This window comes from Lynx rufus, unplaced genomic scaffold, assembly GCF_022079265.1.
Source record: "Lynx rufus isolate CCGP_SWC_20201006 ecotype Redwood Valley unplaced genomic scaffold, mLynRuf1.p SCAF_7, whole genome shotgun sequence".
NCBI classification, from domain to species: Eukaryota; Metazoa; Chordata; class Mammalia; order Carnivora; family Felidae; genus Lynx; species Lynx rufus.
The window spans coordinates 850,938-865,959 of record NW_025814889.1 but is presented as its reverse complement, the minus strand read 5'-3'; the positions used below and the strand labels follow the sequence as shown (position 1 = coordinate 865,959).

The 15,022-nt window shown below is 41.0% G+C and overlaps 1 protein-coding gene across 3 annotated transcripts in view; it reads left to right on the top strand.

The window, feature by feature from the left end:
- Positions 1-15,022, top strand: part of LARP4B (La ribonucleoprotein 4B) — a 93,449-nt gene that overhangs the window by 15,797 nt on the left and 62,630 nt on the right. For 2 of the 3 annotated variants that reach the window (XM_047064918.1, XM_047064919.1), the window contains exons 2-3: positions 9,305-9,439; positions 10,085-10,144. In XM_047064918.1, coding sequence (XP_046920874.1) covers positions 9,359-9,439; positions 10,085-10,144 — 141 coding nt within the window. In that variant the 5' untranslated portion in view covers positions 9,305-9,358. Of the gene's footprint in view, positions 1-9,304; positions 9,440-10,084; positions 10,145-15,022 lie in introns of those variants that run through there. The other variant, XM_047064916.1, reaches the window with a different exon arrangement.

Sequence of the window (15,022 nt, the reverse complement as noted above, 5' to 3'; positions counted from 1 at the left end):
TCTGATTTTCTGCCCTTTGAGCAGAATCAGATGGAAGTGTAAAAAAAAATGAGTCACCTTCCCCATTGCTGTCTCTCTCAGTAGAAGCGCAGGTGTGCACGTGCAAAAGGAAATTTAAAAAATTGATCTTGAAGCTTACTGGCAGCATCTGTTTAACTCTGTTTCCCTACTGGGTGCCAGTTTAAATGTGTAATTAAGCAACTACTCTACTAAAGCTAGATTCCTTTCTTTCATTTGTCCGTGTCTTTGAGTGCCACAGTTACTGTGGGAAAACTATCTTGTAGATACTGAATCTGGAAAAAACAAAGAGTAACTGCTCTCCTGGAAGCAGGGTTCTGCTGCTCTATAAATGTCCCCACCTTCAAGCCTAAGGTTCAGTCGAGTACATGATCTCTGGAGATCTGTGCTGTGGTAGGTACATAGACTAATGTGCTCTGAGCTGCTCACAAATTATTCTTCCCTGAGACAGGAACATATAGTTTAAATATTACGTACAGAGCGATGCTGACAGCTGTAAGATAAACACAGTAATGCAGCCTGCAGCGCAAGCCGAGTGAATGAGGAAGTGTAATTCCTATCATGGTATTTCATTTTCTTACACCTCTATTTAGAGGTGTGCATACTGAGTCCCTAAAAGAAAGTTACTATTATTAACAAATGTCCTTCCAAATCCCAAAACACTGTGATGGTGCTTTAATGATTTGATTTAGCTTCTTTGACCATTTCTGTTTTTTCCACTGAGTTTATTTCGTTTCAGAGGTCTGATAGGTAAACTGTCTTTCAACATAGTATGTCTAGACATTGAAAGTAACAAATTCTGGCTCTTCTAATTGATTCTCAAAGGGATCATATAGTACTTAATTAGGGCAGTCTCTAAGGTTCTCAACAGCCCATTTTCCATATTTGGATAAAACTGTGTTTACTTATCCAGTTGAATATTCAGTCACTGTTTTTTGAAAAATAATCCAAACAGTTATGCGGGAGTTCTCAGAACACATGTCTGTGTCGTAGCATCTTGTACTGTCCCTGGACTGCTTGCTCTCAGCCACAGACCAGAGGAGTTAGAAGAAAACTTAGCAAACTTGACTCCTCTCTCATTTTGTGGATGCAAATATAGAAATAGAGTGTTGACACAACACTGCAGCCAAACCATCTGTACTTGAGTGTTACAATAGGAAGCTCTTGGAGGTAAATTGTAAGCCCTTGGGGGTAAAATTGTAACGTATCACCGGTGGGATATATATGAAAAATGTGGATTCCTAAAAGAGACTCAGGATGGTAGGAGAGAACCACAGGTGTGGTGAATGCTGTAAAGAACATAAGGCTGTGGGTACATGAAGAAGGAATGAGAGAGGAAAGAGAAGGAGGCCTTCAATGAGGGAGGAGGATCCCAGGCGAGGAGAAGAGAAATGGTGCAAAGAAAGACAGGGAAGTATTGAATGGCTGGGTGAATATGGAGAATGGAGAGTGGTTTGTAGAACTGGAGACTTCCTTATTTCAGAACAATGTTTTTAGATTGAAAAAAGCTGTCTCCTCTGTGGCCCCCATATAGGAGAATCTCCTCTCCTATGAAATGTGTACATTTCAAGGCCAGCTCATAAAGCAAAAAAAAAAAAAAAAAAAAAAACACACAATAAACTATATGCTTGAAAATTCCCCAGTAAGATGCAACATATCATCTCTCAACACGGCCAGTTTTGTTTTGTTTTTTTTTTCTTGGCGTTGAATCAGATCACTGGTTTTATTGTATAAAAAGATGAAGTTAGGGGCGCCTGGGTGGCGCAGTCGGTTAAGCGTCCGACTTCAGCCAGGTCACGATCTCGCGGTCCGTGAGTTCGAGCCCCGCGTCGGGCTCTGTGCTGACTGCTCAGAGCCTGGAGCCTGTTTCTGATTCTGCGTCTCCCTCTCTCTCTGTCCCTCCCCCGTTCATGCTCTGTCTCTCTCTGTCCCAAAAATAAATAAAAAAAAAAAAATAAAAAAAAAATAAAAAGATGAAGTTAAATTTGGCTTATATTTGGGCACCATGTTGGTTTCTTAAAAAGTGCTTATTTTAAATATTAAAACCATTATGTGTGCACTGGGCAATATGAAGGTCACCATAGAAGGGGGGGAGAAGGAATGAAGACCAATGAAGGAAGCTGCAGGTACTTTGAGGTCCTGTCACAGTGGGGGCGCCCATTGGCATGGATTGACAGGGCGAGCTGTCTGCACCGCGGAATTTCCGTACGGGCATGTAGATTTGAATAGCAGAAATTATGTGTGTGTGTGTATGGACTAGCTCACTGGACTCAACTAGCTTGGTGACCTTGACTGAGTCATGTCTGAGCGCATTTTCCCAGGCTGTTAAATGGGCATGAGAGCTAAGAAAATTGAGGTTGATTGAGTGACTTTGTGAAGCATTTAGACTAACCGTTGCATGACACAGATCCAAATACTAATTCATTCCCTTTTTGGATTTCTGATCCACAGACAAATCATCTGTGTTTACACACTACCCTTTTGTAACCAAGAAAAAAAATGTTCATGTTGTTCTGGAGTCAGGAAGTCTCCAGGTCTCTATCTTTATTTTGATTGTTGTAGAAATTATCAAATTCTCAAACTATGATTGTGTCATTGTTATTTGCAAATCCACTGAGGTATGCCAAGCACATGTATGAAAATAAAGTTCTTAACCTCTTCCAGTTTATTCCTTGGGTTATTTCCACTTTTTGGCTATTCCGCTATTTGAATATTCACGTACAAGTTTTGGGGGTGATAAATGCTTTCAGTTCTCTTGGGGATATACCTAGGTGTGGGAATGCTGGCTTATGTGATGTCCTTGTGTTCAGCATCCAAATGTCTGCCAAAGTGGCTGTGCCATTTTACATTCCCGCCAGCATTGTATTAAGATTCCAGTTCTCCACATCCTTGCCAACACTTGTTACTTGTCTTTTTGATTATAGCCATTCCAATGAGTTTGAAGTGGTATTTTGTATTTTGATTTGCATTTCCTAATGACTAATGATGTCGAGCATCTTTTCATGTACTTATCGGCCATTTGTATGTCTTTGGGAAAATGTCAATTCATACTCTGCCCATTTTTTTACTTATTTGTCTCTTATAATTGAGTTTTAGGAACACATTCTTCTCTTTCTTTTTCTGTGTATATACACATATCCCTTATGAGATATAATTTGCAAATATTTTCAACTATTCTGTGGGCTGTCTTTTCAATTTGGTAGTGGTGTGCTTTGAAGCACAAAAGTTTTTAATTTTGATGAAGACCAATTTATTTTTACTTCTTTTGCTTGTGCTTTGGTGTCCTATGTAAGCAGGCATTGCCTGATCCAGGCTTAAGATGATTTACTCCTGTGGTTTCTTCTGAGTTTTATAATTCTAGCTCTTACATTTAGTTTAGTTGAGTGTAGTTTTGTTTTTTATTTTAGAGAGTACGTGAGCAGGGAAGGGGCAAAGAGAGAGAGAGACTCTTTTTTTTTTTCTTTTTTTAAGTTTATTTTTTGAGACAAAAAAAAGGGCAGAGGAGGGGCAGAGACAGTAGGGAGGACAGAGGATCCAAAGCAGGCTCTGTGCTGAAAGCAGAAAGCCCAGTGTGGGTCTCAAACTCATGAACCACGAGATCATGACCTGAGCCGAAGTTGGACACTTAACTGATTGAGCCACCTGGGCACCCCATAGAGCGAGAGTGCGGCTCTGAAGCAGGCTCCATATTCAGCACGGGGCCCGACAGAGGACTCGATCCCATGACTCTGCGATCATGACCTCAGCCAAAATCAAGGGTGAGACACTCATCCAACTAAGCCCCCCGGGTGCCCCTAGGTTTTGTTTTTGTTTTAATTTATTTTTAAGGAATATCTATGCGTAATGTGGGGCTCAAGCTCATAACCCTGAGATCAACAGTCGCATGCTCCTCCAACTGAGCCAGCCAGGTGCCCCATATTTAGGTGTTTGATTCGTTTGGAATTAGTTTTTTTTTTTTTTTTTTTAATTTTTTTTTTTTCAACGTTTATTTATTTTTGGGACAGAGAGAGACAGAGCATGAACGGGGGAGGGGCAGAGAGAGAGGGAGACACAGAATCGGAAACAGGCTCCAGGCTCCGAGCCATCAGCCCAGAGCCTGACGCGGGGCTCGAACTCACGGACCGCGAGATCGTGACCTGGCTGAAGTCGGACGCTTAACCGACTGCGCCACCCAGGCGCCCCTGGAATTAGTTTTTATAGAGAGAGTGAGATAAGGGCCCCACTCCATTCTTTTGCGTGTGAATATCCAGTTGTCCCAGCACCACGTGTTGAAAAGGATTTTCTTTCCCCCATTGAATGGTCTTGGCACCCTTGTGAAAATTCACTGGCCATAAATGTGAGAGTTTATTTCTGGACTCTTTAAGTTCTGTTGTTCTGTATGTCTCTCCTTATGTCAATACCACACTGTCTTAACTGCTGTAGTTTTGTGGTAAGTTTTGAAATCAGGAAGTGTGAGTCTTCCAGCTTGTTCTTTTCAAGATGATTTGGCTACTCTGGGTCCCTTGTATTTCCATAGGAATTTTAGGATCATCTCATCAATTTTTGCAAAAAAAGGCAGGTGGGATTTTGATAGGGATTGCATGGATTCTGTAGATGTGCAGTGTTGCCATCCTAGGAATACCATGGCTTCCGGTCCGTGAACACAGGCTGTCTCCTGTCCATGGAAGCCAGGCATCTGTACATAGCGCTCCTTTTGCCTTATATCAGTGGTTCTCAAACATTTTGGTCTTGGGACCTTTTTACACTTCTAAATATTATTGAAGATCCTGAAGAACTTTTGTTTATGGGGCTTATCTGTATATTTGCATTAAAAATTACGACTCAGATTTAAAAAGTTTTTCTTTAACAATAATAGCAAAGCCATTACATGTAAAATAAATATCATTGCTTATGAAAAGGTAGCAATCTTTTCCAAAACAAAAAGATAATTTAATGAGGAGAATGGCATTGTTTTGTATTTTTATAAATCTCTTCAGTGTCTAATTTAATAGAATCTCAGGTTGCTTCTTCTGTGTTTCTGCATTTGATCTGTTAGTGATCTGTTATTTTGGTTGAAGGATGAGAAGGAAATCTGACCTCACACGGATGAATAGCTGGAACAGTGAGGAGTGTGTTAACAGTCCCTTCACATAACCTTGACTCTTCTCCTTTGTAACCACACCAGAACTCCATGGCATTTTGCGAGCAGACAAAGGCAAACAGCATCTTGGAGTTGTTGTGACAATTGGTATGATCTGAGGGCCCCTGGGAAGGTCTCTGGGACCCCTGACAGGCACAGGCCACCCTCTGAGACCCCCTGTCTTAGAGAACAAGACTGAGTTGTGAATTTTCACAAAAAAATGGTGTGACAGCTGATTGGCATTTTTCTTAATCTGTATTGACAACCCACTGGGAAGGGTCCTGGTTGCTTTTCCTGCCGATCAGTACTTCTGTTGTTGGAAAGGTACCGCACGGGGGGCTCTGAACTGTTCGATGCTTGCTTGGTAAACACAGCACCAGCAAGCTGGATGAGTTTCATTAAGCATGTGTGATTATAAAACAATAAGGTATTTGGAAAATTGAGACTACAGAAATGAAACAACGTAAGACACTATCCTGGTGTTTTAACTCTTGGTCATACATTGTTAGTCATCTAGTGTATTACTTTTAAATATTCACAAAGTCAGCTGTGTGAATTTTTAAAATATACTTGTAATTATACTGTCCACAGTCTCATATCCTGCTTATTTAACCTAAGGTAATCTCTGAATCTTTTAAATAGTTGAAATATATTGTGTTAGTTTCTGCTTTTCTGTATTTTTCTTTGTTTTTTTATTTTTATTTTTTTTGCTAAAGCTAAACATTGTTCATGAGATAGTTTACATATTTTTGTATTAGTGCAGATTTTAAACAACAGTAAGTGTGTGAAGTTTCAGATGGATATTGGTAACTATGTCCTAATTAGATTTTTCTTTTTATTTTTCATTACGGAATACTTTAACCACGGAAGTAGAGAGGGCAGGCGGTATAGCAGTCCTTAGTGCACCCGTCATCCAGTTCTAGCTGTTAGCCACTTGCTGCATTCTTGCACTTTTGTTTTGTGTTGTCTCTTAAATTTACCAAAACAGTTTTTAGCATATTTTAAAGCAAATTCCGGATATATAATTGTACCCATAGTCTTTTAGTTTGTATATCTCACAGATAAGACTTTTCCACAGCCACACCACCTGGATTGCACTCAACAGAATTAATAATCATTCTATAATATCCTTTATTACCTAGGCAACATTCAATTTTTCCTGTCAAAAATGTCATTCTAGAGTTAATTTATTTCAGTCTCGTTACAGTTCTCACATAAGGTTATTTTGGTTAAAGCTTTTGTATTTTGTAGCAATAAAAATCTCTTCCATTTTTTCATGTCTTAGATTTCGTGCAGAAATGAGGTCATCTGTCTTCTAGAATGCCCCACATTTTAGATTTAGCTAATGGCTTTGTGTTGGTGTTATTTAACGTGTATTGCCCCAGAATTTCCTTTAAATTGGGAGTCAGATCTAGAGGTTTGATTAACTAAAGGTTCTTTTTTTGGCAAGAATACTTCATAAACGGTGCTCTTTGCTCACACCAAGAAGAGTGTAACAGCTGGTTGTTACACTTTCAGTCATGAGATTGAAAAGTGGCTTCAGTGTCCATCCGATCTAGCCATTATAAAGTTTTCTGTCAGCTCTCTGCCCGATTTCAGCAGACGTCGATGGTAATTGCCTTCGTTATTTCATTAGATGTTGCATTATTGTGATTTTCTACTTCAGTCGTCCCCGCTTATTAGTGGTGCTTCCTGCGTAGAGAGCAGCTCGCCCCGCTCAGCTCTTCGGTTATGCCGCTGCCGTCCTCCAAGGAAGGCAGGCTGACGGTTGTTTGCCTTTAGGAATCTTCAGAAGAATGAGTTGGAATCCTGACAGTCCGCAGGTGACCAGCGTGGTGGTTTTTTGAACTGTCGTGGATCCTAACATGTTTGTTACTCATTCATTCTTTTTGCTCCGCACGTTGTCCGTGTGTGGCCGTGAGAGCCCTTCACACTTGGAAAGTGAAGAGGAAAGATGAGGAGAGGCTGAGGAGTTGTCACAGTGTGGAGGAGACGAGAAGTCACACCTAAATGCGATGTGGGGTCCTGGATGGGACCCCGGAGCCCTTAACAAATGTTTAATTATGAAACAGACATTTCTGGTATATGGGAAAAGGATTCTTTAGAAATAGATCTGAGAGGACCGTACCGTCCCAAGTGTTTAATAAGATTGATAAAATTTCCAGGTGTAGCCTTGACAGATGAAATGTAAAATGTCCGGCTAGCATAGAGACCACGAGATAGGAGGAAGGGCCCTTTGGTGTCGTCTTTCTGCTTTTTCACGGCGACGGGTGAAATTGAACCAAGGAAATCACTCCTTTTGTTTGGTCTGGAAGGCCGTTGTGAAGGCTGCCTCTGGACACTGTCACCACTTCAGACCGCTAGGTCTGGGGCCAGCACAGGCTTTGCTTTCGTGGCACCTTCCTCCACCCTGTCCCCAGCCTTCTAGTCCAGCCCCGAGACCTGCATTCTGGCCATTTCTGGAGGCAGTCGTTGAGGCCTCAGGACGGCTGTGGTCTCACAATGGGTGCCTGGGAGGCTTGTTCTCTGCTGGAGCTGTCATCAGTGCTGCCCTGCCAAACCGTCTTCTGGATTGAAACATTCGACCAAGTCTGGTTGTAATGCTGTGTGCCTTCTGTGCTGCCCACACAGGAACCCCTGTTTCTGGGTGTAGGGCCCGAGGAAAGCCGTGTGTGCTGGCTGGGTCGGTAATGAAGAGGTGGACTGGTGTGGCATCAGGATCACTGGTTCGTGGCTGGGGCGCCTGGGACAGACCGGGCCTGCCATGCTGTCGTCCCAGGACACTGCCACGACTTCCTTTCTTTCTTTTTGTTGTGGAGCGTTGCCAGCATGCATGGGCACACTGGACCGGGAGGCACGTATTTCTGACTGGAAAAAAAATGGAGGTAGTAGATGTAATAAAGGATTCTTTGTAATTGAATCCCCCCCCCCCATTTATCTATCTTACCTTGTTTTTAACCAAACATTTTTTCTTTAAGAATCTTAGAAATCCGGCAGTTAATATGGTAAAGCATCTACAGTACTTTCTGTGACTTGTCAGTCTGGTTACCGTTCTGGGTCTTTATTTTTTGGGTTTGATGTTTCGTGAGAGTCGATGTAGTTTCTATTACAGTTTCACAAATATTACAAACTATTACACTTCAACGTTTGTCATTCATCCTGTATTTTGGAAAATACTGACCTTTCTGAAATGGATTTGTCCCAAGCATTTCTTCTTCTCTTTGAGTAGTTGATACTACCAAACCTGCCTAATAGCACGGAAGTGATTTTGTGCTTCTGATGATAGAGTTGACCAGTGCATGAGATCGCCTTTGATCATCAGATTGTTTCATTATAACAAGCGTTTTGCGAAGTTCATAAGCTGGTTATTGAGAGAAGGGAGCGCCATCGCCATCATGGAAACCAAAAACCTGCATGGTCACCTCGTGAGACCGATAGCTAGCTTTTAAGTCTCTGTATCTGACATGTGGATGCTGTGTTTTCAGAAGTGCCTGAGAGATACAGGGATTAAATCCAGTCCTTGGGGTGCTGTGAGGCGGTGGAGGTCAGGCCTGGCTGTCTGGGAACCCTGGTTCTCAGACTGATCTGATGAAATCATGGGTATTGTGGTCCCGCCTCATGGACCAGAGTTACTGTGTACGCTGTTCGGGAACATCAAAGGAGATACGTTGTTTGAAGTTCAGGGTCTAGCTGTTGAGCTGAGCCGGAAGGGCTGCTAGCTTCACAACTCTGGTCCTGCTGTCTGGAGGTGCTTTTCCGTTGGTGTGGGATTCCTTTTCAAGTACTTACTGTTCAGTTCTTGATACTGTTGTCCTGGAAGAAAATGAAATTGATGGTGCTAGTCAAAAATGATACGTACATATAAATTTGGGATTCATCAGGTCACAAATGGGAGTTCTGTTAGTTTTGTAATTTTCCGTTTTTAAAAAAATGGTTTTGTGGGCGTCAGTGGGTTTGTATGTGTTAGCACATGATTTCTAGTCTTGGTATATTCTTGGCTTGGTACAAAGGTGTAAATCGCCGGCAGATTTCTTTGAACTGCTGAGACTCCAGAGGGATAAGCACATGAAAACCTGAGGGTTTGCAGACTTCCTAGTCACTTAATTGTAAGAACCCCTGGTGTTCCGTACTTCCAGTTACTGATGTGCTGTCTTTGTCGTTCCACAGCATCCTTCGCTGGCCATTCAGCTTCTCCCAGTGCGGCCACCAAGTAAACAGCTCATGACTTCTGATCAGGACACTAAGGTCGTGGCTGAACCGCAGGGCCAGCGAGTCCAGGAAGGGAAAGACAGCGCTCATCTGGTGAGTGCGGGTCGAGGCCAGAATTGGCCTGATGCCTTCCTCTCCTCTTCTTCTGATAACAGATGCTTCTTTGGATTTCAGAAGTAAATCAAAGTAGTAACTCTGGCATATCTTACAAGCTAAATATAGGAGTTATATTCTGAATCAGTTTATGGGTAGCTTAGTAGAGGAAGCTGTAAGTACTTAGGTGATAGAGAAAACAAATAGCTTTAGACACTTAGAGCTTTTGGATTTTAAATTCCTAAGAAAAATGCAGTGATTTATAAATACTTTAATAACATTGTACCTGTTGTACTGGTATGTATGTAAAGAATTAATTTAAAGAATGTATTTAAAGAATTAATTATAAATTTTTTATTTTGATTGCTTTTGTTTATTTTAAGATTTTATCATGTCAAGCAAAAAACAGATTTTTCTTAGTTTTCCCCACTGAAGTTATAAGGAATTTTAATTACGGTGGTCAGGCAGAATTTTAAGATATTTTAAGTTTCAAGGCTCCTACCTCTTTCTGAATATCTCACTGAATTTCTTTGTCATGTAAAAATGTGTTTTCCTCAGTGGGTTTTGTTTTTGCTAAATCACTGTGGTTTGAAAATGCTGCTTTATATCGTAATGATGGTGTGTTTGCTGTTTTCGATTTTACAGATGAATGGTCCCATATCTCAAACCACTTCTCAGACCAGCTCCATCCCAGCTTTGAGTCAGGTAATTCAGTTCTGAGATCAGTCACTGTGGAGGCCCACAGATGCTGCCTCACAACAAATATTTATTGTAACAGAATTAGAAAACGTTGATGTTTCCCAAGAAAGGGGGATGAAGTGGGGGAGAGACCCACATGGGTTGGAAGTGTTCAGTACCGTACATCCTCATCTGGCTTGTGTGTGTGTGTGTGTGTGCTGTGTGTATAGTTCTAGACGCAGCGTGCCCTGTGTTCATTGAGTGTCAGAGACTCATCACATTGTTTTTAGTGTTCACTGATAATCTGCTGAATGTATATGATTAGCTCTACATTTTGAAACCTGTGTTTTTTAAAGTACACAAGTTACAGTAAGCTTTTACTAAGAAAATTGGTTTCACATTTTAGTTGTGGTTAATGAAAGAATAAGGAAATGGAGATCCATTGGTTTTTAAATCTTGCTTTAACCTCCTGTGCCTGTGTCAGGTGTGTTTGGAGCCATGCTACACTTAGCTTGGCAGTCTTCCAAGTGATCTTATAAACCAGGCACAATTTAAAAAAGAAAAGGAAAACTTGTGAAGTAATGTTATAAACTTTATAGTAAACTTCATTTATTTCCCCAAACTGTAAGCAGTTCATGTAGAAATTGAAGGAGACTGGATTGCTGATCTACTTTTAATAAGGTAGAATTTTTAAAAATGAAAGATACCCTCCAAAATATTATTTCATTGTTATGAAATAGAGTTTTTTCGTATATCGTATTGATGTTTTAAATGAATTCTATGATGTTTTAAGTAATTTAAATTCTAAATTTAAGACCTTTAGTTGTCTAAGGGAAATTATACAGAAATCATTAAAAATTTTTTTTTTTTTTTTTAGAACCAATCTCCCTCCTTCCCATGGTTGATTTACAGTCCAACATAATATTCAGATAGATATCTTTTTAAAACGTATTGCAGGGCTAAAAATTAGATTTTGGCTTCTGAGGTTTTTTTGCCTGTTTTTTTCACTTGGTTGGTAAGTATTGAGACAAAACCTATCTAGAAGAGAATGGAAACACTTGAGCCAGAACTCAGCATTTCATTTCTGTGCAGAAATAATTTGCAACTAGTGCTGCTTCACTTATGTTCTTTGTCATTTTTAAGAGTTAACGCCTTATAAAGACATGTGGCAAGTTCTTGGTCCAGCCCTGATTAGTATTCAGGACCCCTGGTGTCCCTTGGGCAGATCCCATCTCTGATCTGAGGTTTTGTAAAGTGGATATGTTGTTTACCAGTGTTAACAGGGTGTTGCACACTAAGGTTTTCACAGTGTTGCAGGATTTTTTACCACAATACCTGGGATTCATTGTCTCGCCACTTTGAAGAATGAAGAGGTGGACGCAAAATGAGCAGCAGGCCCAAGTTTATTAGAGTAGAAGATCAGAAAGGAAGAAGAGTAGGAAAGCTCTCTTTACGGAGAGGGGGCTTTTCCAAATGCCCGTGACTCTAGGCAAGGGTCCTCGTTTTAGAAGGTTCTGGTCTCCCTTCCCTTCCCCCTTGTTCCTTCTCAGGTCCCATCCTTATTGGCTTGGCAGCTCTAGGTGCTGGGTTGTCCCTTCCGATGGTCTCGATGCAGTTGAGTGAGGAGTCAGACGGGTCATGCTTCCCCTATATAACATAAGTTTTATGACCCACTTTTTTGAGTTAGGCATTTTGATTGTCAAATTCCTGAGGGGACCCTGAGGTGGTGGTGGTGGTGTCTGTTACACTCTGAAGAGGGACCTTTTGCCTGACAGGGTTGGCCCTAGTCATACACTCCCAGCATTGTTCCAAGAAAGGTGTGTCCCCATCCAGGGACCTCAGGTCCTCATCTTTCCCTCTCTGCCTACTTATCCTATCTTTTTCGTGTCATAACAGAATCCTTAAATACTGGAGCCGGAAGGTGCCGTAAGGGACATCTGGGCTTACAGCATGTTGTCCTTTAATAAAGCTTTATTTATAACAAGCTTGAGCGTCTTTACAGAAAATCAAAGAGTGCACACATTTTTATGTAGCTGTAATCAGCATACATCAATTTCACCCATTTTCCCACAGGGCATGATTTCATCTGTGTGTCTCCTTGTACCCGGTGTTGTATATTTTCTTTACATTACGGTGCCATTCTTCCTTTAGCCATTTGGTTTCTGCGGCATTTGTACGGTTACTTCTTTCCCGTTACTCTAGATGGCATTGCTCTGAAAGCTTTCTGGCTGCCATTCTTCATGGTGCACCTGAGAGTGTGCATGCGGTGGCGGGTTTAGTGGCTGTAGATGTTGATGCTCAGTAGTCTGCAGTCATTTCGATTGCTGAGTGAGCATGTGTCATAGTCTGGAAGGTTCAGTCTTTCCCCCCGAGTTGGTGTGAGTAGGAGAATTGCCATAGTGATGCCCAAATAAATGTCTGAACAATTCAGGAGCAGCTTTGCGTTTAGCCGGTGGTAATACTAATCGTATTTATTATACAGCTCCTTCCTCCTCCCCCCCCCAAAATAAAACCTTACTGAGAAGTAACTATTTACTACAGCCCTAGCTAATCAGCAAGCATCAGAAATTGATCTTTGACAAAAGGAAGCTGAGACCCAAAGAGGCTTAAGTCATTTCCTCAAGATTTCTCAACTGCAGTGTGGCAGAACCATGATTTGAACCCAGGCAACTGGCTTCAGAGTCCAAATCCAAAGATACTTCCTCTTTGGCATCTGTTATCTCATTGAAAAAGAGAAACAAATGGAAAATAATACCCCAGACAAAATCCATCTCTTTGCCATGTGGCACAATTTGCATTGTTTCTGAGTGGATGAAATTACTTGGAATAAAAATGGAGGATTTTAGGTGGGGAATAGTGTGATTTACCTTTCAGGAAGATTATTTTGGCCTCATTACATTTTTATATATTATGGGTTGCAGTGAGTCAAGCATGGAAGCAAAGAAAGCAAATAAACTACTAAGGAATGAAAGCTTGTAAGTGATGGTGGTGGGTCAGACTAGGAACGAGTGGGTTTCAAATTTATTTTGGAAGTGGGTTCAAGTTATGATTGGATGTAGAGGTTGGGGTGAGGAAAAGATAAACCAGGGGTCGTTGAGCAACTTGATGGATGGCATTTTCATTTTTTTTGAGATGGAAAAAACTGGAGAAGTAAAGGTTTGTGGAGAGCAAATCCTCTTGTTAGAAATTAAAGCAAGCAGTGAAGTGGGCAGGTGGGGCCAGGTGGACCTCAGCAGAGAGGTTAGAGCCTGAGATGTAATTTGAAGTAGACAAATAGATGTTTTATTTTATAAGTTTATTATATAGAAAAGACTGTTAAAACTATTGTAAATATGGGGTGGCTCAGGTGGCTCAGTTGGTTGAGTGTCCAACTCTTGATTTCAGCTCAGGTCATGATCTCATGGTTCATGAGATCGAGCGCCAAGTTGGACTGTGCACTGAGCATGGAGTCCGCTTCATGGGGATTCTCTCTCCCCCTCTCATGATCCTCCCCTATTCTCAAAAATAAATGAATAAACTTAAAAAGTAGTGTAAATATGGATTAAGGGTATATAGTTGAAAAGTAACCAAATGTTTTTTGTAATAGAGTCAAATCCAGTCCTCCCTCCCCCCCCCCGCCCCATAATTTTTGCCTATCCTGATGGTTTTTATGTCCTACAAGGGCATTCTTGGCTATAACTTTTCTCTTCATTGATTCATCCTTTTCTAATCATCTGTATTACTTATGTATTTGATTATATTTTAAGAAGTTATTCTTCATGTTATTAAAAAAATTTTTTTAATGTGTTTTCTCTTGGGAGTTTTTTTTTTTTTAATTTTTTTTTTTTTTCCAACGTTTATTTATTTTTTGGGACAGAGAGAGACAGAGCATGAACGGGGGAGGGGCAGAGAGAGAGAGAGAGACACAGAATCGGAAACAGGCTCCAGGCTCTGAGCCATCAGCCCAGAGCCTGACGCGGGGCTCGAACTCACGGACCGCAAGATCGTGACCTGGCTGAAGTCGGACGTTTAACCGACTGCGCCACCCAGGCGCCCCTCTCTTGGGAGTTTTAAGACACATAAGGACATGAACTGTGTAACGTACTTCATTGATACTTTGCAAGGCATACTTTGCTTAAATTGAAAAGTTTCATTAGCATCAACATGGCATAATTGACAGTTTAGTCATTTATTCTACAAACTTACCTTTATATGTATCATCTATATATCTTTCTGCTTACCATAGGGATTACATATAACATCAAAAGTTACAACTGTCTAGTTTAAATTGATTTCTCCTTAACCTCAATAGCACACAGAAACTACTTCTGTCAAGTTCTCTCCCTCCCTTATGTTACTGGTATCACACATTTCATCTTTGTCACTGTGCCCAACGATATCGATTGATAGTTTTAATCCTGAAGAAAATAAAAAGTGAAGCTGTAAGGCAGAGTGGCGGTGATCCTGGCTCTTGTGCCTTTCTTGTTTCCCCTTCACCAGAGAGCTCTGCGTCTTCTAGAATCTCCAGTTCCTGTGTCCTGTGTATTCACTGCAGCCCAAAGGACTCCTTTACCTTTTCCTCCAGGGCAGACCTGCTGTGACCAAACTACTTCAACTTTTGTTTATCTGGGAATGTCTTAATTTCTTCTTCGGTTTTGAGGAGTTTTGCTGGATAAGGACTTCTCAATGGACAGTGTTTTCTGTCCGCACTTGATCACCCACTGCCTTTCTTCCTGCAAGGTTTCTCGTGCTAAATTGGCTAACATTCTTATCGAGGACCTCTTGTACTTGACAAGGAGTTTTTTCTTGCTGCTTTAAAGATTCTTTGTTTTTTGACAGTGTGATTGTAATGTGCCTTGGTACGGGTCTCTTTGGGTTTATTCTGCTTTATGTTTGTTGAGATTTGGGATTTGTAAATTCCTGTAC